Raw genomic sequence first — 25,645 nt, 5'->3', positions numbered from 1 at the left:
TCTTTAAGTTTTTTCTAGATGGTAAAAAAAATAAAATAAAAATAAAAAACTAAGAACCGGGAAGCTTTAAATTGTTTCAAATCCTTTGAATCAACATGGACACGTAGTTATTAAAAAGTATAACATGCTTTTATTATAAAATCATAATATGTACAGCTTGGGCAGTGGCAGTCACAGACGAGGCAGTGCAGAGGGCTTCAGTGTAGAGGACTTCAGTGCAGAGGACTTCAGTGTATAGGACTTCAGTGCAGAGGGCTTCAGTGCAGTTCAGAGACAGGACACAAGGAGGCAGTGTATAGTCAGTCCACAGGTACAGGTAGCTCATGGTGGTAGTGGTTCAGAGGATAATTATTCATGTCAGGCTGCTCTCCATTCAGATCTGCATACTCTACTGAGCCCTGTACAGACAAACAATACACAGTTGTGCAATATATGACCAGGAAAGGCACAATTTACACAGAGCGCAAGTGATTTCAGCCAGAAGAAAGATAAGTTAAAGGTGCACTAGAACTTTTCTGGGAAGGGATCCGTTGCCTCCAGATGTTATGAATTTACCTGGAATGTTCCACAGTCTAAATTATTCAATTACAAGCACTTTAACTGATAAAATATACCTTGAAAAAAATATGTATTATTACTGAGATAGGGGTCCACAGATTTGACTTATAACTTGTCATTGTGACATTCTTGTCTCCATAGAGATGGACACGTTTAATGTCCTAATGTTGTGGAGTTTTCTAATAGTAAAACCTCTAAAATATAAAATAAACAAAGAAGTTGTCTTGAATCAAAAAGTCTGGTTTATTGACTCAATTGTGCACAATTGTCAAAAAGCTGTTGTCCTTAACAGAGTGTGGTCTTGCCCTCAGCTGACGAGCGAACATACATACACTGTAAAACCAGTTTAGTCTAGTCAAAGTGGCCCAAGGCCACTGGACATATCTTGCCATAGAAATAGAGACTTTGGTATCTCTATAAGTTGGTTGTGACACAGACAGATGTCTCCACAATAAAGCTTAGAATACAGAATGCCATAACACCTACTTTGGAACATTCCAGGCAAAGCATTAACATCTCTATAGAGACACGTAAGTAAACTAACTCATTTTTTTGGTAACTACTTGATGTACTGGGCAGAATTTGGGAAAGTTTGACAAGGGGTCGAATGGGACTGGGTTGGAAAGATGGATCATAGCATTTCTGACTCTGCAGTGACTCTGCACATTTTAACTCTGGTCCATTATGTGTAGTCATTTTTTGTGATAATATTGTGAACTTCATCTATAACTTATCTTCTATCAAATAAAATTTTAACAGCACCAGCCAGCAACATATTTAAAAAGTTATAATGAAACAAAATTTTATCGTAAATGAGAAATATTTGGACTCTTAACAGTAGCCTATTATTTGTCACAGTGGAATTATGTTTATATATTAAAAATAACTTGAAGATTTCAGACAGAGCTCCAATTTCATAGAGGCACTCCCTTGTGGTGCATCTAATTTCCTCAAATGTGAGTCCATATAACATTTTCAAATTAGTTTTTCACCTCCCAAACCACCCTCTTATTACGTCTAGTGCTTAAACTCAATATTTTTAGTTTCTTTTGTTCAAACTCCACATTATATTTGAAGATCAGTTGCCGTAGTCACAGACATAATACTGAGACATATTAAACTGTAAATGCATTATCTTCCATCGGGATCCTCCACTGATGAAAGAAATAACTGGTTTTAGTCAGTTATGTCATTTCCTCTGACCGTTATTTTGACATTTTGGGTGCTACTGGGGCCTCTTAGGGACAAACATTGCGGTGCTGATTAGGGTGTTTTAAGGGGACAGTGCGTGGGTTGGTCCTGAGGTAATTGGACTGAGCCTGTTAGCTGATGTGTAAGGGAGATAGGGAAGGAAGTGACAGCCCAAAATGTCTTTGTTCTACTGGAAACTCTGACAGAAGTTTTCCTCCACAGCTGAGCCCTTAAGGTTGAAATAGGAGCATGGACAGGAGCAGAGACAGGGGCAGGGGCACAGAAAGGAGCGCAGACATGGGCACAGACAGGTGCACAGATGGGAGCGGGGCGGGAGCCGAGAAAGAGCAGTACGATATGGTGTTTGTTACAACAGACACAGTGATATAGTAAGGATTTAAGTAGAAGCCTCTGTTGGTCATACTGCATTGCATTATTTGGTTTTGCATTAGTATTTATGGGTTAACTCAATAACTCCTAATAAAGGTGCACCCCATGGAGATGTTATTTCTTGGCCTGGAATGTTCCACAGTATGGCATTGATCATATCTAAACAGTATTTTTCAAAAAAATAAATAAAAAGAAATTCATGAGGTCGTCTCACCACAGATCGGACCTGTAGCTTTGACTGGAGGCGTCACCTACCAGCACTTTTCTCCATGGAAATAAATAAGTTAAACAGCATACTGTGGAACATTCACTGGATTGATTTTTGATCGATTAGACTTCTCAATAAAGCATCAGTTACAATTAATATATTCTATTCCATTAATTATTATTCAATATTTCTCAGTGAAGTGACAAAGGGAGCATCTCCAAGGACCATGCTTTCCAAATGTACAGCCTATTTTAAAATATATAATAAAAGTAACTTAACAATGTGTAAAAGTAGAAGCATACTATTATATAAGATTTTTATAAAATTGTCACTATGAAGCCTTCACTCATTTTTTTCTGAGCTCACACTATTTACATGACAAGTCTAATACATTTCTCCTGTCCATGCTGAGCGCTTTGTCTGCAGAAGTGTGAAAAAACAAACTCATTTCATTCACAGCAGTGACAGCCAGAGGGCGGTGTACTCACATAGGGGTGTGGGTCTGCCTCACCTGTGGAGGAGAGACAGCATGGATGAGACCAGAGTCCTGTTTTTATGCAGACACCACAGTGACCTTTGACCCCTGTTCCTACTTCACACCAGGCTTTAGACTCTGCTAAAACAAAACAAACCTTCTACTGTGGTTTAGAGCAGTGTTTGAAGTCTCTACTTACAGACAGAGACGGAACAAAAGCTGTGATAATATTATAAAAGAATAGTTTGGCCTTGAGCAGAGGCCATAATGGCTTATATTTACTCAGTTACACTAACTCTATAAGTCATTTTCAAACAACATAATATTACTTGAATATCAGATTTTTGAAGAAACAATCACAATTATTCAGGCTTAGTAACTACTTAATTAATACCCTCCCTCCTAATCCTAACGCCTAACACCAATCCTGTGATTAAGTAGTTACTAAGGTTTAATCATTCTAAATAAAATTTGCTAATTATGAATTCACTTTTTCATGTTTTATTAATTAATTAAGGTGTAACTATTATTAAAATGTGTACTAGATTTTGTTTGGAGTCATCATCAGTTGATGCACAGATTGCTTATCCATATACTCATCAATACATAAAAAGCATTAACTATAACTAAACAACTCTAAACTTTAACCATGTCTATTCTTCCTTTGCCTTTGATGAAAGGACACATTAGGGTCTGACTGATGGACAGAGGCAGAGTTTGGCTGTTGTTCTAAAAACAGGAAGTTCCAGTCAGCAGAAACAGGATACAGTTATGGCCAAAAGAGTTTTCAGTCCTAATCTCTCCTTTGATGGGTACTAGAAGATATGTTTACACATGGGAATAAAAACTGGCATTCTCCGAAAGTGTCTCAAATACCAAAGCCATTGTGTTATACAAATATCACACAATGAGAATTTAACAAACAATACTTACATTACCATATAGCAAGCACTTTAAGTTTTATTGCCCTCTTAACTAGAGGGAACCCATCCAGACACAGGGAGAGGATCAAATCAAACCTTTGACCTTCTTGTTGTGAGGTGGGGTTACTACTTTAAACTTTGCCTAATATTGGACCTTTAGTCCTATATTAGGCAAAGTTTACTCTTCTGAACTTTAAGCCATATTAGAATGTTGCTACCTCAACCAAAACATAGCTGGAGTTGTGTGAAGAACCTCAGCCTAAATATAATATTTGAATGAAACAAAACAAAACTTGATGAGGAAACAACATTATAACATAGATCAGAAAATAGTGCAATATGGGCCCTTTAATGAAAACCTTTTGGTTTTGGAGTGTATTATTAATAAAATATGACATACATACTCATGTTACTGTAGTAGTTTTTTTTTTGCTAATTGTGCTTTTGTGAGAGGACTTTTAAAACATGTGCTGGTAATTAAGTATAATTCTAGCCATGCAGTCTGACTTCATTACATCAACAATCATAGATGATACTGATAACAGTCTCACTGTGTTACTGCTCTGTGGACCCCTCTCTGAATCGACAAACACTGCATTGCCTACTCTGATTTGCCATGGCTTAGAGAATACACGGATTGCAGTTTAAAACAACTTGAGTCTAAACCAGTGGTGTCAAACTCAAATTCACTGTGGGCTAAAATTTAAAACTGAGACAAATTCACAGGCCAAACTCAATATTTATTTAAAATTGACTACACCTGATATGCAATGTTTAACCTTTTCATATGGAAACAAACATTAGTTTTGCTTAAACATGCAAGTTCGATATTACAAACATGAGGAATTCAATTTGAAATAAAAAAACATCAGTAGTATTAATTTCTTATTTTAATACATCAAATAAATTATGTCTCTCTCTGTAAATCTTTTTTTTACAAGTCAAAAAAACCCCATTAACTATTAACTGTCCAATGCCTTGGAGTAGAAAAAGTGCACAGAGAAAACATATATTCAAGCTTAATTTGCTACAATCTGATTTACTCTGTGAATTGGTCTCAACTGTGCACAAGCACACATACTAGCAAAGCATTCTGGCATTTGTGGTATTAGTGGCGCATGCACATTTGCTATGATCTCACGTGCCAAATATAATTACACCATGGGCCAGATTTGGCTCCCGGGCCTGAGTTTGACATATGTGGCTGAAACAGTTGACCTATTATGTGAAATCAACTTTTTAGAGCTTTTAACCATGTTATAGTTGTTTCTTCACCATCTACACTCTGAAAGTTGTATTTGGAGTGATTCATGCATATTTGAGCATTCTTTAATTGCGTATTTTCAAGACGTCATATTACCAATCAACTCCCAATTGTATGTCAAAATTATAACATAATGATCCACGAGCATCTTAGATTATAACTACACAGCAAACACAAGCACAATAAGTCTTTAAAAAGCTATTTGAGTCATTTTTCATGTGTACTTGACAGTAGTGCCATGTTACTCGAGTACATATTTTCAGTACTCTTTCCAGTATTAATTAAATTAAACTTACCATGTGGAGATTTTTGTAACTCACTGTAAACTGTGTCAGTGCCTTTCTTCAGTGGAGCTGTCAAGACAAACGGTAAATGTCACGTTTATATCTTCAACATAATGCCTGTTTTTCAAGCGTCTACTCAGTATTGGTCACAGTGCGTAACCGCCATCTTTCTCTCTGAACCAAAGCATGACTCTTTCTCATCTCTCTCATATCACAGCACAGCACAGCGGCTATCAGATCAGTACTTCCTGTTAACAGTCTCTATGGAGGTGGAAATCACAAAAACTTGAACACTCTTTAACGATCTACAATTAGACCCCACCCAGGAAGCACTGGTCCACCTTATCTACAACCAGAGAATGTGGGTAACAGATAAGTAAATGGCTTTGGTGCAGAGACATCATTATAGAGTGAAGAAGAGACAGTGCTCCTGAAATCTTACCTCTTGCTGGATCTGCTGAGCGTGGATGCACCACTTCAGTGTACTCTACATCAGGCTCGTTGGACACTACACTGTTCTCTTCACTGGCTGAAATGAAAATACACATAAGTAATTCCTATACTATTCCCAACCTCATGACTAAGTAGTAACTAAGCCTGAATTATCCTTACTTTAGTTTGTTCATTATGAATTAACTCTTTGTTCAAGCGTTATTAAGACTTTTTTAGATATAGTTATTATAAAGTATGGTATTGTCTAAAGAGTCTTTGGAAATATTTTTATTTTGAGATTTGGGGCAATACATACATTTATAAACTTTCAAACCCTGAAATTTTACGATTTAGTGGAACTTTACACATTGAAAATCATGTTCAAAGTAAAAAAAAAATCTCTTGTCAAAATCATTACAGAATATGTTTAAAATCCAAGATAGCAAATATGAGCCTAGAGTTACTGCGATGTTTATAAAAAGAAAATCACATCAAATATTATGACATTTTGTATATCTGTTAAAGGGGTGGAGGTTTTGGAATTGCACAGAAGAACTTAAATTGTGTACCACTCTCTTCCACCTTAAAAAGAAGTTTAAATGTTTAGCTCTGGGCAGATACATGAATTATGATACTTAGTTTGTGCTAGAGTACTTTACAATTGCTGTACTGTTTATTTTTAAGATTCTTTTTCCAGACCAAGACCATGTCGAGGAAGACTGCCAGTGAGCAGTCAAAACTGTTAGAAAACAAACTAAACCTTGGTCTACCAAAAGAATCTATTAAAAAATAAATGAACGGAAGACCAGATGAAGCTTATTGGACTATTTGCTGTTCTGTTACTGTATTGTTTTGTTTCCTTTTGCTATTTTCCTGAATATGAACTGGTTTCAAGATATGACACAGAAGTATAAAGGTTAGGGCTCATAAGTTTCAGCCTACACCTTTTTGGTCTTGTTGCATGTTAGTTATTACTGTTCCTGGAATAATGTCAGAGTATACCTGTGACCAAAATAAACTAATTAATTTAAGTAAATCAATAAACAAATAAAACATTACATAAATTTTTTTTATACTTATTTGGACAATGAAAGGGTAGTCAAACCTAGCAAGCAATATATTTATACCTCAATATGAGATAATACAATCTGGAAGGAGTTATAGGATTCCTTTATGTAATTATGAAAAGTTGTTGGAGACATGCTGCTTGAGTTACATCACACGTTTAGGCTCACCTTGTGGTGGTCTTTCAGTCCAGACACTGACAGTGGTCCTGTCCACTGCTCGGGTAGCTGCAATACACAAGAAAAATACTGAATTAAGACAAGGGCATAAAACATATTTTTAGATTTTAAAATTATCCATTATATAATTTAAGAATGAATAATATGGATAAATTACTGAAGCTCTAGATGTAGCAATTATTTGAGTGCACTGGACCCGGTAATGTCACTACTGCTCTAACATGCTGTAGATTAGAGTAGATTTTTATTTTTTATTTTTAGATTTTGTTTTGTTCATTATTGTTTTGTTTTCTAATCTGTGAGCTACTTTGGCCAAATAATCTCCTTGTGGATTAATAAAATATTTCTGTCAATCCCCAGTGTTCAGTCCACATTCTCGAGTACAATATGTACTTAAATTAGCCACAGTACCACATTGTGTCCAGGCAAAACAACATCCCACTGGTTATGTTATCTGCATCACAGTTTTACCAAGTCTTATGTGATTAATTTCCTCCACCTGCTGCAGGCATTCAAACCCAATCCCTAAACCCCGCCCACCTGCATTTATGCTGCCAAAATAGGAAGTTCCTCCTCTACTCTATTGTTCCAACATTTCAAGGAAGTCTCTGTTGAGGTTTTAGGAAATGGATACGTTTCATGGACTCGAACGGTGGTCCTTGGGTCTTTTCAAAGCACATTAACACAGAGAGATATGATAAGAATGGTTTAGATTGGAATAAAAGGCAGTAACCGATATAAAAAATTAAAGATTTATTTGCCTCTTTTACCTGTGGAATAAAGCAAAATATATACAAATACTTCTTGTAAAAAGTACTATACAACAAAATATTTGAACAATGATTATAACTGTGCCAGACTTTTTGTAAAAATCAGATTAAGGCTGTATTGGAACTAACAAGACATAATTGTGCAAATTCAAAGAGTATTTTCTGCATCCCGACACTGCCACTATGGACCCTGCATTCATGTCTGATACAGTTTTTGGTCAAGTGGTGAGTGAAAGACTATTTAGGATAGCCAGGGAAAATAAATAAATAACCAACATTGCATTTAAATAACTATACGTGTGAATTACAGGTGCACTATATAACCTTTCTGGTGGGGAGCTTTTCTCCAAGGATTGCTTTGCCTGGAATCTTCCACAGTATGGCATTAAACATTCCACAGAAGTAACTAGGTCTGATGATGTCACCTGCTTGTCTTTGTCGAGCTAGATATGTTTAAAGTCTTACTATGAAACATTCAAGACAAAGCAATAACATCTCTATATTATTGACCATTCTATTGGTCACCCTCTGTCATACTTTAAGTGACTGACATATGGACTGATCCAGTTACAGTGAAGTAAGTGTGAACTCTCATCAGAAGTAAAACAAATAAAAAAATAAATAGTGCATAAATTATAATACAGCAGAGACCTAGGAAAGCATGATCTAGTCTTTTGGAACATTTTCCCGCTTGTAAAATGTGAGCAGAACATGGAGTACAGAAAACAGAACAGTCAGAAATACAGGACAAAGCATTTAAAAAGTAATATATAAAAGAAGCCTGCGGAGGGGAGAGGGAACAACAGGTCATTTTGGTTTACAACACGCCTCTTCTGAGTCCAAAAGCCAAGAAGAGTCCAGTCGCTGTGGTCCTTCCCATTTAGTTCTCAGTCATTTACAAAATAAAGTTCAGAGCCATCTTTTTGTGAGCTGTCTCTAAACTGCAGCAGACACACTGTAGCTTGTGTTAGCAGGTAGAGCCGTCACGCTAGCTCTCGTCCCATTGGTCACTCCCCCCTCTATGCCTTCATAGCCTGGCACTGCGTCTGCAACAAGATCATATAGAGCTGTCTAAGAACCTTACAACAACAATGTAATAACTGCATAACTACTATCTACAAGCTAAATGTCCAGAATTTAGTACTACTGATGCTACTTTTGACAACAGAAAAAATAATTAGTACATGCAAAAGTCACATATAGGTTAATTTATCATGTCTAATGAAAATACAAGTTAACACTGTTTTTGTAAAACACAATTTCCATAAAAGTGGGGATACTGTGTACAATGGACATAATTAAATGTGAAGCCACTAGACAATTCCTAGTACACATTTATTAATAACTAAAACTAATTTAATCCAATGACTACAATTAACTATATTTACTGAAATAGTAGTAATAGAAGTAATTTTTACTGCTTTATTGTAAATTTCACAAATAGACCTTTTACATTCTATATCAAACACATTATCCCAACTTTTTCTGAATCATATTAGTAGAGCAGTCTTGCATGCATGTTAGAAAACTATTGAAGTGCTTGGTCTGAGTCAATAATAAATGGGTGTAAATGTGGATGTGAACAACAGAAAACAGTAAACAGTGGGCTACCTGTGGGCATGTCATAAACTGGAGTTTCGTGGGTTAGATTCATTGTTAAAGTCTCATCTGATTTAGGGTATGCAGGCTTTCTATAAATAATAATAATGAAATTACATTGTGCAACAAACATGTACTTTCCATATAAAAGAGAATCTGTTTCATAATTAAAGTAATATCAATAGCTATTGATTTAGCATGTTTTTGAATCAGACTATTATAAAAGTCTCAAACAAGAAAATAACAATTTTCTAGCCCTAACACCCAAAAAACCTTAATTTTCTCTCTTTAGAGGTGTGCTACATAATTTTTCTGGTGCAGTGCCCCACACCAGCTCATTGTCATTGCTTTGCTAGGAAAGTTCCACAATATGGCATTAAACCCATTTATCTCCATGGAAACAAGCATGTGAACCAGAACCAAGTTGCAGTTCAGATATATGGAGAGGCAACACTACTTACAGAAAGCATCTGGGTTTTACAAGGTAACTTTAAAACAGGATGCAGGATAGATAAGTTTAATGCCAAACTGTATAACATCCCAGACAAGACAATGACATGCAAGAGACAAGCAGGTGGCAGACTCTCCTCCAGAAAAGTCACATAGTGCACCTTTAAGCTACTCTATCTATAAAATTCATGATAAACAAATACTGATTCCAACTCACACTGACAGTTCAGAGGCTCCTTCCTTTTTACCTACGATAAGAGACAGAGATAAGAGAAGGAGGAGGACATGACGAGAAAGAGAGAAAGAGGTAAGAGAGGAGGAGAGGGTTGATGTCTTGTTCGTACATAGTGAGGTTAAGAGGGCGCAGACGGAGGGCTGTAGGTCTGTCTACCTCTGTGAGTTTTGTAGCAGAGAACACAGACCACCACCAGGACACACAGGGCCAGCAGACAGAAGCTCCCGATCACTATCTTCTTCCACATTGCTAAACGCACTGTGGAGGAGAGAGGAGGAAACAACAATCAGGAAATCATCCATAAAGTTTAACTAAATCAAACAAGAGTCAGATGTTTTAGGTATTTGTTTGTATAACTGTGGGAGCCTACATAATTTGTCTGGGTATTATTAAGAATCTCACGATAAAATATGTTTTCCTGATACATCGCATATCCTTATATAAGGGTGTTTACCACTGCCATCTGCAAGTTTATTTTTTGCCAATGATAGATGGAAAAAAAATAAGACAAAAAAGATAAGACCAGACCTCTGGTCTTCTTCTGTCAGGTTACAGTTAAGGTACTCTTTATTGTCCTTGTAGGGAAATTTGTCCTCTGTATTTCACCCATCTTTCAGTGTTGCTGGGGCATCTCATCAGAAGCAGCGGGCACTGCAGTGCTGCATCCATGGACCTATCTCCCTGATCTTTTTGCCAGACGTAGTCAGGACTACCTTAGCTGGAGGATTGGTGCACATTTTTGGTTGATGGGAAAACCAGAGTGCCTGGAGGAAACCAATTCAGACTCGGGGAGAACATGCAAACTCCACGCAGTAAGTTATGGATTAAAGGCAGTAGTTGAGTGGTCCATAGAAGAAAAAGTTTCACCTGAATAATGAATTTGAAAGTGATTTGCTTTGACTGCCCTCCAGAAGTTGAAAACTTTCTAAGAAACTTAAAACACTTCCTGCTATGAGCTGGGCAATGTGTAAATAAAGGTATAATCCATCTTGCTCTCACCCTGTATGTTGACTGGGTCACTGATGACGATGTTGTTGGCATGGTTGAATGCTTCAAAGTAGTATATCCCGCTGTCATCCTTGGCCAGCTTGGGAAACTCAAAGTTGGTGTTGTTTTCAGCAGAAGTTCTGGTGAACACCGGCTCGTCCTTACCATAGCGATAGACTTTAAAGGTAACCGGGGGCGTGCCTCTAATGCTGCAGATGAAGATGAGGTTTGAGCCCTCTGTCGTCTCAGATGGGGAAGGAATGACTGTCAACAGTGGCTGAGTGTCGTAACGGTGCGGATAGGACCAAAGGATGCAGACCAGAGCAGTTTTAACAGTGTTTATTTACAGCGGTGAAAATGCAGTCTTTAAACAGGTCACAAGAGCAGGTACAGGAACCGGGGAGCGGGAGACGGGTCAGGCGGGTGCGGTGCAGGTAGAGGCGGGCAGGACAGGACCAGGACGGGGATAGAAGCAGGTGCGGTACCAGGGCAGGCGGATCAGACGAAGACCAGAGCGGGGAGCGGGTGACAAACCAGAGACCAGGACCGGACAGGAGACGAGACGAGCAGGAGACGAGACGAGCAGGAGACGAGACGAGCAGGAGACGAGACGAGCAGGAGACAAGACGAGCTGGAAGCGATACCAGGACTGGAACGTGGCGGCAGGAGCTGGGCGAGTAGAGGCAGGAATGTTTTACACGCGGACGGTCTGGCACCGAGTGTAGACTGCCAAGCCTTCTTGTACTCAGCAGCAGGTGGTGGTGATTAGGCTGATGCACCCCAGGTGTGCACGGGAGGAGTCAGGCACTCCACCCAGCTCCAGACACACAGGTAGGGGAGGGGGAGAGAGCACGGGAGGACAGGGAAACTGACATCATGACAGTACCCCCCCCCTAAGGTCCACCTCCTGGTGGACCCCCAGGCTTGTCAGGATGAGCGCGGTGGAAGTCTCTCACCATGTCGGGGTCCAGAATGCGTGCCCTGGGCACCCAGGATCGCTCCTCCGGACCGTAACCCTCCCAATCGACGAGGTACTGGAGGCCCCTACCACGGCGACGAACGTCAATCAGGCGGCGGACGGTGAACGCCGGGTGGCCGTCAATGACTCGGGCGGGCGGTGGGGGATCGGCCGGAGGGCACAGGTCGCTGGTCCGGACTGGTTTAACCTGGGAGACGTGAAAGGTCGGATGAATCCGGAGAGACGGGGGTAACTGGAGGCGCACCGCCGATGGATTTATGATCCTCATGATCTTAAACGGTCCCAGGAATCGGGGGGACAGCTTACGGGAGTCCGTCTTCAGCGGGACCGTCTTGGCGGAGAGCCAAACCATCTGGCCAGGTTGGTATACGGGCGCCGGGACACGGTGGCGATCGGCCGTCGCCTTAGTGCGCGCTCCAGCCCGAAGAAGGGCCGCCCTGGCCTTCTTCCAGATCCGGCGACAGCGCTGGAGATGGCGCTGAACAGACGGGACGGCGAGGTCCCTCTCCTCCGTGGGAAAGAGAGGGGGTTGATATCCCAGCGATGCCTCGAAGGGGGACATACCAGTGGCGGAACTCACGAGGGAGTTGTGAGCATACTCTATCCAGGGCAGGTGAGTACTCCAGGTCGCGGGGTTGGCGGAGGCTGTGCACCGTAGGGCCGACTCCAGGTCTTGGTTGGCCCGCTCCGTCTGCCCATTAGATTGTGGATGGAACCCGGACGTGAGGCTAACCGTGGCCCCCAAACCGTCGCAGAAAGACCGCCATACCTGAGAGGTGAATTGGGTCCCTCTGTCGGACACGATGTCCACCGGGATGCCGTGGAGTCGGAAGACATGACTGGTCAGCTGGTCGGCAGTTTCTTTGGCTGTGGGGAGCTTAGGCAGGGCAACGAAATGGGCGGCCTTGGAGAAGCGGTCCACAATGGTGAGAACCACCGTGTTCCCCTGGGAAGGGGGAAGGCCCGTCACGAAGTCCAAGGCGATGTGGGACCAAGGGCGACGAGGAACTGGGAGAGGATGCAAGAGACCAGAAGGGGGTGAGTGGGAGGCCTTGGCCCGAGCACATACCTGGCAGGCGGCGACATAAGCCCGGGTGTCTGTGTCCATCGTGGGCCACCAGAAGCGTCTCCTGAGGAGGGAGAGAGAGCGACCGGCACCAGGATGGCAGGCGAAACGGGAGGCATGGACCCACTGGAGCACCTGAGACCGGACAGAATCGGGAACAAACAGTTTACCTGGAGGGCCGTTACCTGGGTCGGGGTCGTTGGTCTGGGCCTCTCGGACGGTGTCCTCGATATCCCAATGGACCGCGGCCACCACACACGAGGAGGGAATAATTGTTTCTGCGGTGACCGGGCTATCCTCCAGGGCGAACTGGCGGGAGAGGGCATCGGGTTTGACGTTCCGAGATCCGGGGCGGTAGGTGAGGAGAAAGTTGAAGCGGCTGAAGAAGAGGGACCAACGAGCTTGACGGGGATTGAGGCGCCTGGCGGACTGGATGTACTCCAAGTTTTTATGGTCGGTCCAGACGATGAATGGTTGCTCCGCCCCTTCGAGCCAGTGGCGCCACTCCTCCAAGGCCAGCTTTACGGCAAGGAGCTCCCGATCCCCCACGTCATAATTGACCTCGGCCGAGGACAATCGCCGGGAAAAGAAGGCGCAGGGACAGAGGCGGTTGTGGGGGTCGAACCTCTGCGAAAGCACGGCCCCCACTCCCGAGTCGGAGGCGTCGACCTCCACGATGAATTGCCGTGAAGGGTCGGGCTGGTGCAGGATGGGAGCGGAGGTAAATAGTCTCTTAAGCTTCTCGAAGGCTGTCTGCGCCTCAGGAGACCAGGCAAACGGCAAAGCAGGAGAGGTGAGTTTAGTTAAGGGCGAGATAACCCTACTAAAATCCCGGATGAAACGTCTATAAAAATTGGCAAAGCCGATAAATCTCTGGAGCTGTCTCCGGCTGGTAGGAACGGGCCACTCAGTGACAGCCTGGATCTTTTCAGGGTCAGCTCTTACTTGGCCCCGCCCCACAATGAAGCCCAAAAAGCTGACCTCCTCTGCGTGAAACTCGCATTTCTCAGCTTTCACGAACAGTTTATTCTCGAGGAGGCGCTGGAGAACCTGGCGAACGTGCTGATGATGCTCCTGGGGGGACCGCGAGAAAATCAAGATGTCATCCAAGTAAACAAAGACGAATCGGTTAAGGAAATCACGGAGCACATCGTTGATGAGGGCTTGGAATACGGCAGGGGCGTTGGTGAGACCGAAGGGCATAACCAAGTATTCGAAATGTCCCAGGGGTGTCTTGAAGGCCGTCTTCCATTCGTCTCCCTCCCTGATGCGCACCAGGTGGTACGCATTCCGCAAATCCAACTTTGAGAAGATGGTCGCACCGTGGAGGGGCGTAAATGCCGAGTCCAGTAAGGGAAGCGGGTATTTATTCTTTACAGTTATATTGTTCAGACCCCGGTAATCAATGCAAGGCCGCAGGGATTTGTCCTTCTTAGCCACAAAGAAGAACCCCGCTCCCACGGGTGAAGTGGACGGGCGGATGATTCCGGCAGCCAGGGACCCACGGATATAGTCCTCCATTGACTCGCGTTCAGGTTTAGACAGGTTATATAGCCTGCTAGATGGTAGTGGGGCACCCGGCAGGAGGTCAATGGCGCAGTCATATGGACGGTGGGGCGGTAAAGAGAGGGCCTTGCTCTTGCTAAAAACCTCCCCCAGGTCGTGATATTCAGCAGGCACCGAGGACAGATTGGGGGTGTCTGGGGACGGATCAGCGACAGGAACGGACCTCCCGGCCGGAGGGAGGGCGGACCGAAGGCACTTGGCGTGGCAATCGGGACTCCAGCCCGAAACTCCGCCCCTGGCCCAATCGAAAACAGGGTTGTGGGCGCGTAGCCAGGGGTAACCAAGGACCAGAGGAGAAGCGGAGGAGGACAGGACATGAAACTGACGGTTCTCTTGGTGGTTGCCGGACAGAATCACGGTGACAGGTTCTGTGATGTGAGTGATGTGCCCCAGAAAACGTCCATTGAGCCCCTGGGCATTTAAGGGGCGTTCGAGGGGCTCCAGGTAGACCCCGAGCTGCTCCGCGACTTGGGCATCAATAAAGTCCCTCTCAGCCCCGGAGTCGATAAGGGCGGAAACGCATAAGGTCTCTGTGCGAACGCACAGGGTGGCGCTGAGCCGCAGTCTATTAGAAGAGTCCAGGATGTGTTGCTCGCCCACCAGTACTCCCAGTGCTACTGGTGGGCCCCCCCTTTTGGCCGAACTGGGCAAGTGACCACATAATGTCCGCGCTCACCGCAGTAGAGGCAAGCCCCGGCCAGACGACGCCTCCGTTGACGCTCCTCGGCCGACACAAGGGTCCTGTCGAGTTGCATGGGCTCATCCGGCGGGGGCGGGGCAGCGCGTGGCTCCGGCGGGACCGGTGACCGGCGTCTCTCTCGGCGACGAGCCCGTAGGCGGTTGTCTATACGGTGAGTGAGGGAGATGAGGGTCCGCAGGTCGGGGGGTTCGTCCCGGGAAACCAATTCATCTTTCAAAGTCTCGTTCAGGCCCCGCACAAACACAGCCCGCAGCGCGCTGTCCGTCCAGTCCAGCTCCGCCGCATGTGTCCAGAATTCAATGGAATAATCCGCTACCGTCCTGGAGCCCTGGCTGAGAGTCAATAACCGGGAGGCAGCATTGTCCTGGTAGTGCGGGTGGTCAAACACCAGCTTAAACGTGGACACAAATTCATTAAAATCCAGGCTATCCACAGACGTCTTCATTAGGCGCGCCTCTGCCCACTGGAGAGCTCTGCCCCGGAGTAATCCACATATATATCGGATCTTGGTGGCCCCCGAGCTGAAACGAGAAGGGCATTGCTGGAACATGAACTCGCACTGGAACAGGAATCCGCGACAGAGGTGAGGTTGTCCAGCATACGGCTCCGGATCCGTGCCTCTCGGCTCCGGGAGGCGTGGCGGCGCTCCGGCTGCAGCAGGCGGGGTGACGAGGAGCGCGGCCACCTGGTGGTTAAGCTGTGCCACCTGCTGGGACAATGTCTGATTTAGCTCCAATAGAGTCCGAATGGATTGTTCATGCTGACCCAGCACCGCCTCGGGGTGAGAGTGCGTGAGGCGGCGCGTCTGGTCCGGATCTGAGCCTGCTTGGTCCATAGTGGCCAGACCGTTCTGTCGTAACGGTGCGGATAGGACCAAAGGATGCAGACCAGAGCAGTTTTAACAGTGTTTATTTACAGCGGTGAAAATGCAGTCTTTAAACAGGTCACAAGAGCAGGTACAGGAACCGGGGAGCGGGAGACGGGTCAGGCGGGTGCGGTGCAGGTAGAGGCGGGCAGGACAGGACCAGGACGGGGATAGAAGCAGGTGCGGTACCAGGGCAGGCGGATCAGACGAAGACCAGAGCGGGGAGCGGGTGACAAACCAGAGACCAGGACCGGACAGGAGACGAGACGAGCAGGAGACGAGACGAGCAGGAGACGAGACGAGCAGGAGACGAGACGAGCAGGAGACAAGACGAGCTGGAAGCGATACCAGGACTGGAACGTGGCGGCAGGAGCTGGGCGAGTAGAGGCAGGAATGTTTTACACGCGGACGGTCTGGCACCGAGTGTAGACTGCCAAGCCTTCTTGTACTCAGCAGCAGGTGGTGGTGATTAGGCTGATGCACCCCAGGTGTGCACGGGAGGAGTCAGGCACTCCACCCAGCTCCAGACACACAGGTAGGGGAGGGGGAGAGAGCACGGGAGGACAGGGAAACTGACATCATGACACTGAGACACAGGCTCTGCAGAAGAAAGAGCATTGATATTTCATGCACTTTGTAGAATTGTTTCTTATTAGATTTTACGTTATGTACAGAATAACAGAACAGTCTGAAATGTAATTTGAGTTTCATAAACATCCAATTGAAAAAAATTAATGGTAGAGAAGCTGAACAGGGTAGTTTCAGCTGAAACTGGAGACAATAGATGTTTACAGTTTCAGTGTAGTTAGCTCCTCCTTTCAGACAGATATAAGTCAGTGGCCACCAGCAATCTGACCAGAACTGAAGAAGCAGCTTGGATGAGCAGCAAAATGTCTTCACTCTCTGTCCAGTTGACAGATTTAAAGTTCATCTTTTGCAATATTTGTGAGACATTTTCAGACCAATTTTCATACCAATAACTTGTCACATCACACCTATTGTGGGACCTTACTGAAGATATCCTTTAAAGTCAAATTGTAACTAATATGTTTTAATTACACAAAATTAAAGGTACAATATGTACCTGTTCTGGTGGAACTTAGGTCTACTCCTTGCTTGTTACTTTACATAGAATGATTCACAGTATGGTATTAAACCTGCATATCCCTATGGCGAAAAGCAGGTGACTTTACCAGGCCAAGGTACAGGCCAGATCTGTGGAGAGGTGACCCCTTTCATGGCATGTAAAATACATATCATTGAATATCTGCAAGAATGAAAAGTTGAAAACAGTCAAAATCTCCAGACAAAGCAATAACCAAACAGCTGATGGACCTCATAGGAGGAAAGTTGTTTAGTGCAGCATTAAAAAATTTAATATTTCTGGATCTATAAAGCAGGTTAACTAACCTTCTGCACTTTCTTTTAATACATCAAATAGTATACACACATGGTACACAGGTGCTCCAGTTTTCCGAATCTGAATTACTTATATTTTATCCCCGAGACAGACGTTGGTCTCTATCTATATGGTCTCTATATCTCTCTCTCTCTGTCCCTCACTACCAACCACATTCTATCTCTCTCCCTCCCTCTTTTTCTGTGAGTAGCAGATTTACCTATGACCGTAGCATCCAGACTGCGGCTGAGCTGGGACTGTTGTTGGCCGTTACGTGCCTCACAGAAGAACTTGCGGATGTCTTTAGGTTTGTTCACCGTCACGTTGAACAAAGCCTCCTCAGATGGGATGCTCACTGTCACCATGGAAACTTGTTTGTAGTCAGAAATCAGGGTGTAGTTTATGGGCAGGCTGCCGTTATCCGACTTACAGCGAATCTTAAAGGGTTTGCCAATAATAGCCCTATCCACAACGGAGATCTTAGGGATGGATACAGCCACTAAACAGGAGCAGAGAAACAGGTGAATATTGGTTACTTAGAAAACATAATATGATGAAAATATTTTAGAGTGAGAAATGTGGGCCTGCTCTCTTGCTGTTTTAAAAAATCTGTACCCCTTTGAGATATGAGCATATGATTAGAGTATTTATAGAGCAATATGATTTGTGCTTTTTTATATGACCGTTGAAATAAATGTAGCTATCCTAATTCACCCTATTGTTATCACTTACAGATTAATTACCTGCAGTGGTTCTCAAATTTGTGTAGTGACGACCCTCATAACACGACCCCCAAACACGAAAATGGGCTACTTGCAAAATTATAAAATAGCTTTATGTCTAATGTTTGCTGCTATTTGCAAGACATAGGCCTGGATAAATGGTAAGGCAGCAAAAAGGAATCTACATTTACCAGTGCATATGAAGTGTTATTTAATTAAGAGTTTTCATAAAATTATTCTCCGATATCATGTGACCCCCAGGTTGAGAACCAACCAGATTGAGCAACATAATATTGTAAAAATCTACCTTTTGGGCGAACAGTGAGTGTTCTGCTGTGCTTCAAGATGCCCTTGGCCCTGGCGATACAGCTGTAGTTGAACTCCACGGCTAAAGCTTTTCCAGAGAACTCTCCTCTCTTCTTCTCCTCCAGGTGCATCTGAGGAGGGTCGATGGCGTACGTCAGGTCTTCACTGGACAATCGCTCGGACGCAATCTCATCACTTTTACAAATGAGTTTCATTAATTCTTTTTGGAAAACCTCCTCTGGATTCATGGTCAGAGTGGGCACTGAAAACAGCTCTGACGAGAGGAACAATAAAAGGGTAAATAATATAGTGTTGTCACGATAACAGCATAACAACTCAATGTCGATACTTTTTTTTAAAGTAAACTACTGTGATATTGATATTATTGAGATATTTTAATATTCTTTTTGACACAGTGACTTCATTTATATTGAAATTAAAATGTGCATGCCTGGGCTGAAAAAAACAAAAAAACAAAATAGACAAAACAAAACACTGAACATAGACAAAATCAAGTTGCAATATTATAGGCTTATTTAGGATTTAGTACCGAAAGTAATACATAAAATCTACCTTTTAAAAATAGACATTCTCATTATAAAACTAAACTAAACAAAACAGTACATTTTTGTGAGAAAAATAAACTTGATGTTATTATGATATTGATACTTTTGCAGCTTTAGACAGGAAAAGGAAAATTTGACAAAGCAATGGCAGATGGACCTCAATAGTTCCACCCACTCTGAAGTCTACTCTGGTTCCGGTTTTCCATTCATTTTCTCCATAGACTTTTGGAAAAAATCTAATATTTAAAGTTCAGACTCTAAGGTTAACCAGCTATGAGGTAACTAACGTCCATTATATTAGGAAAACATTTTTTAGGAGAGTCTATGGGGAAAAAATGAATGGGAACCAAGCTATTGAGGTCCATAGGATCCTAATAATAAATAACCAAACATACGCACCAGTGACAGGGACAACCTTGGTCACAGCCTTCACCACTTTTCCTGCCTCTAAGCGACACTCAAACTCTGCCTCGTCTTTGGCCAGAACTGTCATGGTGTGGTTCACTTTTGTCTGTCCACTCTTCAGCATATTCATGCCCTGACTCAGATACACAAGCACTGAGTCAAAATGATGATAAATGTCTCGAACTCCACAGGACATGCTGAGCTGGTCCCCCTCATACACTTTGTACTGAGGGGAGATTTCCAGTACGGGCACAATGGACAGCTCTGTGGGGGGGGGAAGATATTGTATTCCATAAGTTTACAGTCTTAAAAAATGTAACTGAATCCACATTTTCTGCTCGGTTTGTGTAGGCAATTTCATTGGTCCAGATAACTGTGGATTGGTCTCTTTAAAGATTCACTATGTAAACTTTCAGGTGGATGTTCTGCCACCTGCTTGTCTCCATAGATGTGCCTTGAAGGTTCTACAGTAGCATAGCATTAAAATAGTCTATCTACATGGAGACAATTAGGTAATGCAAACAGGCCAAGTTATCGACTAGATCTGTGGAGAGCCTGCGCACAGTAATGTCTGTGTACTAGGTTCAACAAAAGGCCGGAAAATACCCACAAAAAATGTGTTGAATTACATTTAATATTGTTTATTCAAATATTTGTAATATAAGTCAACCTCAATTTCAATAAAAAATAGATTGAATAGAGTATGTTAAATAGAGTGATTTAAAAAAAAATCTTTAAATCTTTCTAACCAGAGTTCAGTGGTTGCATCCTGTTTAGATCTATGTCTATGTCTATGTCTCTATGTCTTTGACCCCTCACCTCTGACAGAGACATGCACAGAGTGGCTATTCTCTGAGACGATGGAGTCTGGGGGGATGAGGACCGTGTATGAGCACTGTATGGTGTGGTGTCCTGGGCCGCTGAGGGGGAATGCCACCTTCACTTGGTCTGTGTTCACACGTTCTTCTCGCTTCTCTTTAAGGTCTTCATAAAAGTAAAATATAATAGACCCAGTTTCTCCAGGAGCTGTGCAGGTGGCCTGGAGCTCCTCCCCTTCACTCAGCATGGTCTGATCAATTTGCAGGACCGGAGGGGACAAGCCTGAAAAATAACAAGTGGTATTTGAGAAAGATAATGAAATAATATGGTATAACATAAGCACAATCTTGTCCTTTCGGTCATTACCCAAAGCTCATGACCATAGATGAGGGTAGGAATGTAGATTGACCAGTAAATAAGAGCTTTGCCTTTTGACTCAGCTCCTTCTTTACCACCACAGTCATCACTGCAGATGCTGCACCAATCCACCCGTCAATCTCACGCTCCATTGTTCCCTCACTTATGAACAAGACTCGAGATACTTGAACTCCTCCACAAGGACTCTCCACCCACCTGGAGAGGGCAAACCACCTTTTTTCTGGGGTTGACTGAGGCTGAATGACAGAAGCAAGACTGCCAATCTGTGCCATTGGACACACCACCAATCACTCACTCCACATTTTTACTAGGCAAGGTGGGTGAAGTAAACACTGGAGCCTGTGGTCTGTGCCATTCCACTGCAGCACATTGTATTCCCAGCTGTCTCCCATCCCAATATAATGTCCAGGCCCAATTCTGCTTGACTTAAATTTTTTGCTTAAAATCAAGTGAGATTAGGCATTCTCGAGTTGGTATGGCCTCAAGTAACAGAAAGATAAGAGATATTTAACTATTCAAAATGTAAGGCAACTGAGAAACCAAATTTCATTGGCACATTTTTATCTATTTTCAGAGCAATGACGTCTTGAGTACAGAAGAATTAAAAAACATGCATGACTCACTCTAAATATGACTTAAATTGAGTAAATGAGAAGGGACAATAATTATAAAAGCTATTAAAAGTCATTATGCATCTTAAAAGTCACACCACTGAACACACTCTCTCGTACCTGTGACTGTGAGCCTGCGGGCCTCACTGCTCTGGCTCTTGCCCTCGATGCTGATCTTGCACTTGTATTTGCCCGTATAGGAGACCCGGGCGTGGGATAGGACGTACAGCAGGTCCTCTGTGCTGCTGGTGGTTTTGGAGTAGACCACGATGCCGTCTTTGTAGATGGTGTACTCTCTGCTCAGAGGCTGGACTCCTGAACTGCTCACCACCGCGCTGCACCGCACTGTCACCTTAGTGTCCCGGGTCACGTTCTCACCGGGCTCCAGAGACAGAGAGATGGAGCGGATGGTGAACCCTGATGAGGGGCAGAACAGGGAATACAGAGGGTGTAGGTTAATCTTATTATTTCTTTATACTTTATACCAATGATTGTTGCATTGTTTAATTTTGTTTACTTTCTGTTGGTTAAAGGTACAGTATGTAACTTTCGGGAGGTAGCACATCACTTGCATAACTCCATGGAAATAGAAGTTAAAAATTAAAAGTTAAAACCATATTTTGGAACATTCTCTGTACTGTGGAAGATTATAGCCAAAGAACCTAAAATACCTAGACTATATGGTAAGTGACTGTTTAAGTCAGTGTCAAATGTATTGTTTTTAACCAATTTAATAATTTCACATTTGACATAAATAAATACATAGGAGTAATAGTAAGAGTATACATATTTTTTCCAAAAGAATAATACAAACATTGACTGTTCACACATATTCAATATTCAATACCACATACAAATACACAATCTAAAAACAGACCACATTTTAGCCAACACCTTTGTCCTCATTCAACATTTTAGCGTCTTTGTTTTAAAATCAAATTAAATTCATAACAAAGCTGCTCACAACAACATGTGGAAAAAAGCCCCCCTTTTTTATTTCTTTATTTTTTTTATATATTTTTTTTAACCATTATGATGAAAATGACAAATTCATTTTTTAAATCATGCTCACACTTCCCATATTATCATCATCTGACTCAAGGCACATGTATGAGAATCAGGAAGTGTCCTCGTCAGCCACTGTTGTACTTGACCTGGCATTTCCTATTCCTCACTTCCCATTTGAACAAAAAGCTGGAAAAGTTAGCCTCTGCTCGCCCCCGTTGCTAGTACATGTTGCTAAGAGTTTCCATTATATGAGCAACAGGTGAAGCTGATATGTTTGTGTTTGGAGACTCCTGACATCATTTGGGTGTGAGACAGACGTTAAAACAATGCCTATTGAAGCCACTCCTGCATTCTACCATGTTTCACCAATCAGAAAAACACCAACAGGTCCTACGTATTCATTATTTTACATTAGGATTCATAAGGATTGTAAGATTATGTGTTGAGTTTTAATGCATGAAAATGAATGCCTGATTCATAGGTCACAGTTGGTGATGTTTATTAAAGGTAAAACTAAACTCACAAAGAAGCAGATGTTGGATAGAAACAGTGATATTTAAGAAGTCAATTCATTATTCATCAAATAGCCTGGCATTTCAGTATTTAGATCAAATACAGATCTCCTAACAAATAAGATCATTAGTATAAGTTACACTGATAAAGCCAAGGCCGTGATAAAATGCAATCTCTCCCATTGAGCTTTTTATTTTTGTCCACTACGGGTTGCATTCACAAGACATCATAATATTCTAAAATAGTTCAAAATTGAGGTAGAGGACAAGGAGAGACAAGAATTCTTTGGGGGAATAGAAAGATTGCAGACTTCTTGTTTATGATAAATATCTCTATAATTCAAGGTTTTTCCTGGAGGCAAAACTAAACTAAAGTCAAGTTATTTTTTCACAAAAGCTTCAGAAAACCAAATAAATCTGACTATTTTGAGTTGAAAAGACTTAAATGAATGATGATGGTTTGTGGTGCCAATCCCAAACAAATACTAATAATGTTCAACCTTTTTTGAATCATAGGTTAAAATTTTCTTTCAAAAACAGCGATTCTCACCCTTCATTTAAAATTAAGACATCGTCAAACTTCAACAACGTGATTACATCTTATAGCACCAAATATGCTGCGTCTAGCGGTCTACTGTGTTACTTTGACAAATTATATCACTTCTTTTTGTACTTATACCAAATGCATAAATGAATTAAACAAAACACAACAAAAACTCTAATGAAGTTACGGACCTTAATTAAAGCTGGCAATACCATGATTACTATTATTAAACATACACAAGCATGCACATATATAGTGATTTACTTCAAAGCATTTTTATATATGTACAAAATAAATACAAATTAAAAAAACGCTTTGGAGTAAATCACCTTTGAGTGGAGTTTCTGAAGTTGTGTAATGAGCCCTGAGCTGCTGCTGTAGCAGATGGAGCTCACACCAGTTGGCTGCTGCTGTGGCTGTGTGAGCTAAACAAACAGAGGAGGGACTCAACGATCAACAGCACTGAGGCATCAATCACTGCGTTTACAGGGAGGAGGAGAGGAGGACAGGACCAAAAACCCTCTGGAAGCATGGCAAGGCACATACAGAACCAGCAGTGTGTATCAAATCATAGGAATAGATATTTTTTTTAAAGATTTCATTCCAGTTTTTAGATAATAAGTGGGAAAAAGTTGAATTAGTTGGCAGGTATGAAACTAAAAAGTTAAAAATAAACAGGTAATAGGTTTTCTAGTTGAGTTTGTGATCAAGGACAAGACCAGGAGGGATGAATGTTAAGAATGACTCAAAACAAAAAAACAAGTTGCAAATCAGTTTCAGAGGTGGTGATTACAAAACAAACCAGGTAACTACAATTTAATATTTCTTTTATGTGATTATGAAAATCTATCATTAAAATCAACTCGACGGAGTGTACACAAATGTAACAGACAAGCGTTTTTTTCCAGTCTGATAGATAGTTAACTTCTATCTTCACTTCAAACAGTACAGAGCCACTAATGACTTCCACAAAAGGGACTGAGGACAGAGAGGCGTGTGACACAGTTTCAACTCATGTTCCCAACAACTTTTCCAAAACGTCACCTTCAAGAGCACCGAATACACAGAAGATAATCAAGTAGGAAGTTCCCATAGACAACCAAACTGATATCTGGCTTATGTGTGGTTCTGATTCTCACAAAGTCTTTATATATACAGTCTATACTTCAAACGCAGGAACTTGTAAAAAGCTCTAACATATATGACTGAGAGAAACAACTGTCCAAATGTACAATATATATAAAACAAGTACTTCAGACACTGTTTTGTCAAAGTATACTTCACATTTAATAAATACGGTTCATATGAGGTCAAGTACACCTCCTTTCTCTTATAGGAATCCTGGGCTGTAAAGGTTCACTATGGGATTAACACATCAAAAAGTATTCATAGCAAAAAGACATTTCATTTCATTTTATTAGCAGTTATTTAGTTTAAGATAAGATTTCACAAAATTCTCTGTATTAGACAATGAGCATGATGTTTAAATTAATAATATAATCTAGATTAATAGTTTTTTAAAATCTATTGCTAGTATATAAATTAATAGTGACACTGGTTAATCCTCACCCTAGCACATAAAATTTGCAGCACAATCAAAATAAAGCAACCAAGTTTTGTACTTACTGCTCTGAGCATCCACTCCTGTCATTGACCCCATATCTTTCATAAAAAATAAGACAACATATTAGCCATGTAAAATATTCAAACTCACAATCCATGTTTATAGCGTTTAGACAGTAGCCTTACAGCTGTAAAAGAGCACAGAGGTCAGCAGCAACAAGAGGCCCATCCTGACAAATGAAAATCCCAGCTCCTCTGTCCTGTCCTGGAGGCGCACTGGTATGGCAGCCTTGCGGGATGTTTGGGCGGTACGAGGGGGGACCCAAGGGTGGTACCTCGGCAGAGACAGTTATCACGAGTAGCAGCAGTGAGTTGGTTTAATTTTGACAGGAAGTGAGTGTTGTTTCCTCAGGATGTCCCGGCTGCCCGCGTCTCTCTCGCTCAGGAATGTGCTCCCCTGGACTCCTTATTGGCTTTGTATGTTATGTGTGTGTGTTCTGTGTGTGTATGAGTGCGTGTGTCTACTTCTTTACCAAGTATTGTGGGGACGGTAATTAGGGTGTATACCAAGGACATAACATTTGATAGGCCCGTATTACTTACGATGGTGGAACGTAAAATTACTA

The 25,645-nt window shown here is 42.3% G+C and overlaps 1 protein-coding gene across 9 annotated transcripts; it reads right to left on the bottom strand.

Moving 5' to 3' along the window:
• Positions 1-112: 112 nt before the first annotated feature.
• Positions 113-25,383, bottom strand: pecam1b (platelet and endothelial cell adhesion molecule 1b). 9 transcript variants are annotated; one of them, XM_055221122.1, is made up of 15 exons: positions 25,206-25,382; positions 25,083-25,118; positions 21,513-21,809; positions 20,404-20,685; positions 19,579-19,848; positions 18,615-18,887; positions 17,806-18,084; positions 16,778-16,786; positions 11,023-11,292; positions 10,180-10,281; positions 6,961-7,017; positions 5,736-5,822; positions 5,306-5,362; positions 2,836-2,858; positions 113-398 (listed from the first exon to the last, which is right to left on the bottom strand). In XM_055221122.1, exons 1-15 carry the CDS (start codon positions 25,246-25,248, stop codon positions 300-302), a joined length of 2,184 nt encoding a protein of 727 aa, XP_055077097.1. In that variant the 5' UTR covers positions 25,249-25,382; the 3' UTR covers positions 113-299. The 9 variants fall into 9 exon arrangements, with proteins under 9 accessions (XP_055077097.1, XP_055077101.1, XP_055077124.1 ...); XM_055221126.1 differs by lacking the exon at positions 5,736-5,822 and having other exon boundaries at positions 162-398; positions 25,206-25,383; XM_055221131.1 differs by lacking the exons at positions 113-398; positions 2,836-2,858; positions 5,306-5,362; positions 5,736-5,822; positions 6,961-7,017 and adding exons at positions 7,710-8,785; positions 9,351-9,430; positions 10,006-10,036 and having other exon boundaries at positions 25,206-25,380.
• Positions 25,384-25,645: the final 262 nt, after the last annotated feature.

Source organism: Periophthalmus magnuspinnatus, chromosome 1 (assembly GCF_009829125.3).
Source record: "Periophthalmus magnuspinnatus isolate fPerMag1 chromosome 1, fPerMag1.2.pri, whole genome shotgun sequence".
Lineage (NCBI taxonomy): Eukaryota > Metazoa > Chordata > Actinopteri > Gobiiformes > Gobiidae > Periophthalmus > Periophthalmus magnuspinnatus.
The sequence above is the reverse complement of the archived record's forward strand: the minus strand, read 5'-3'. Positions and strand labels throughout refer to the sequence as shown.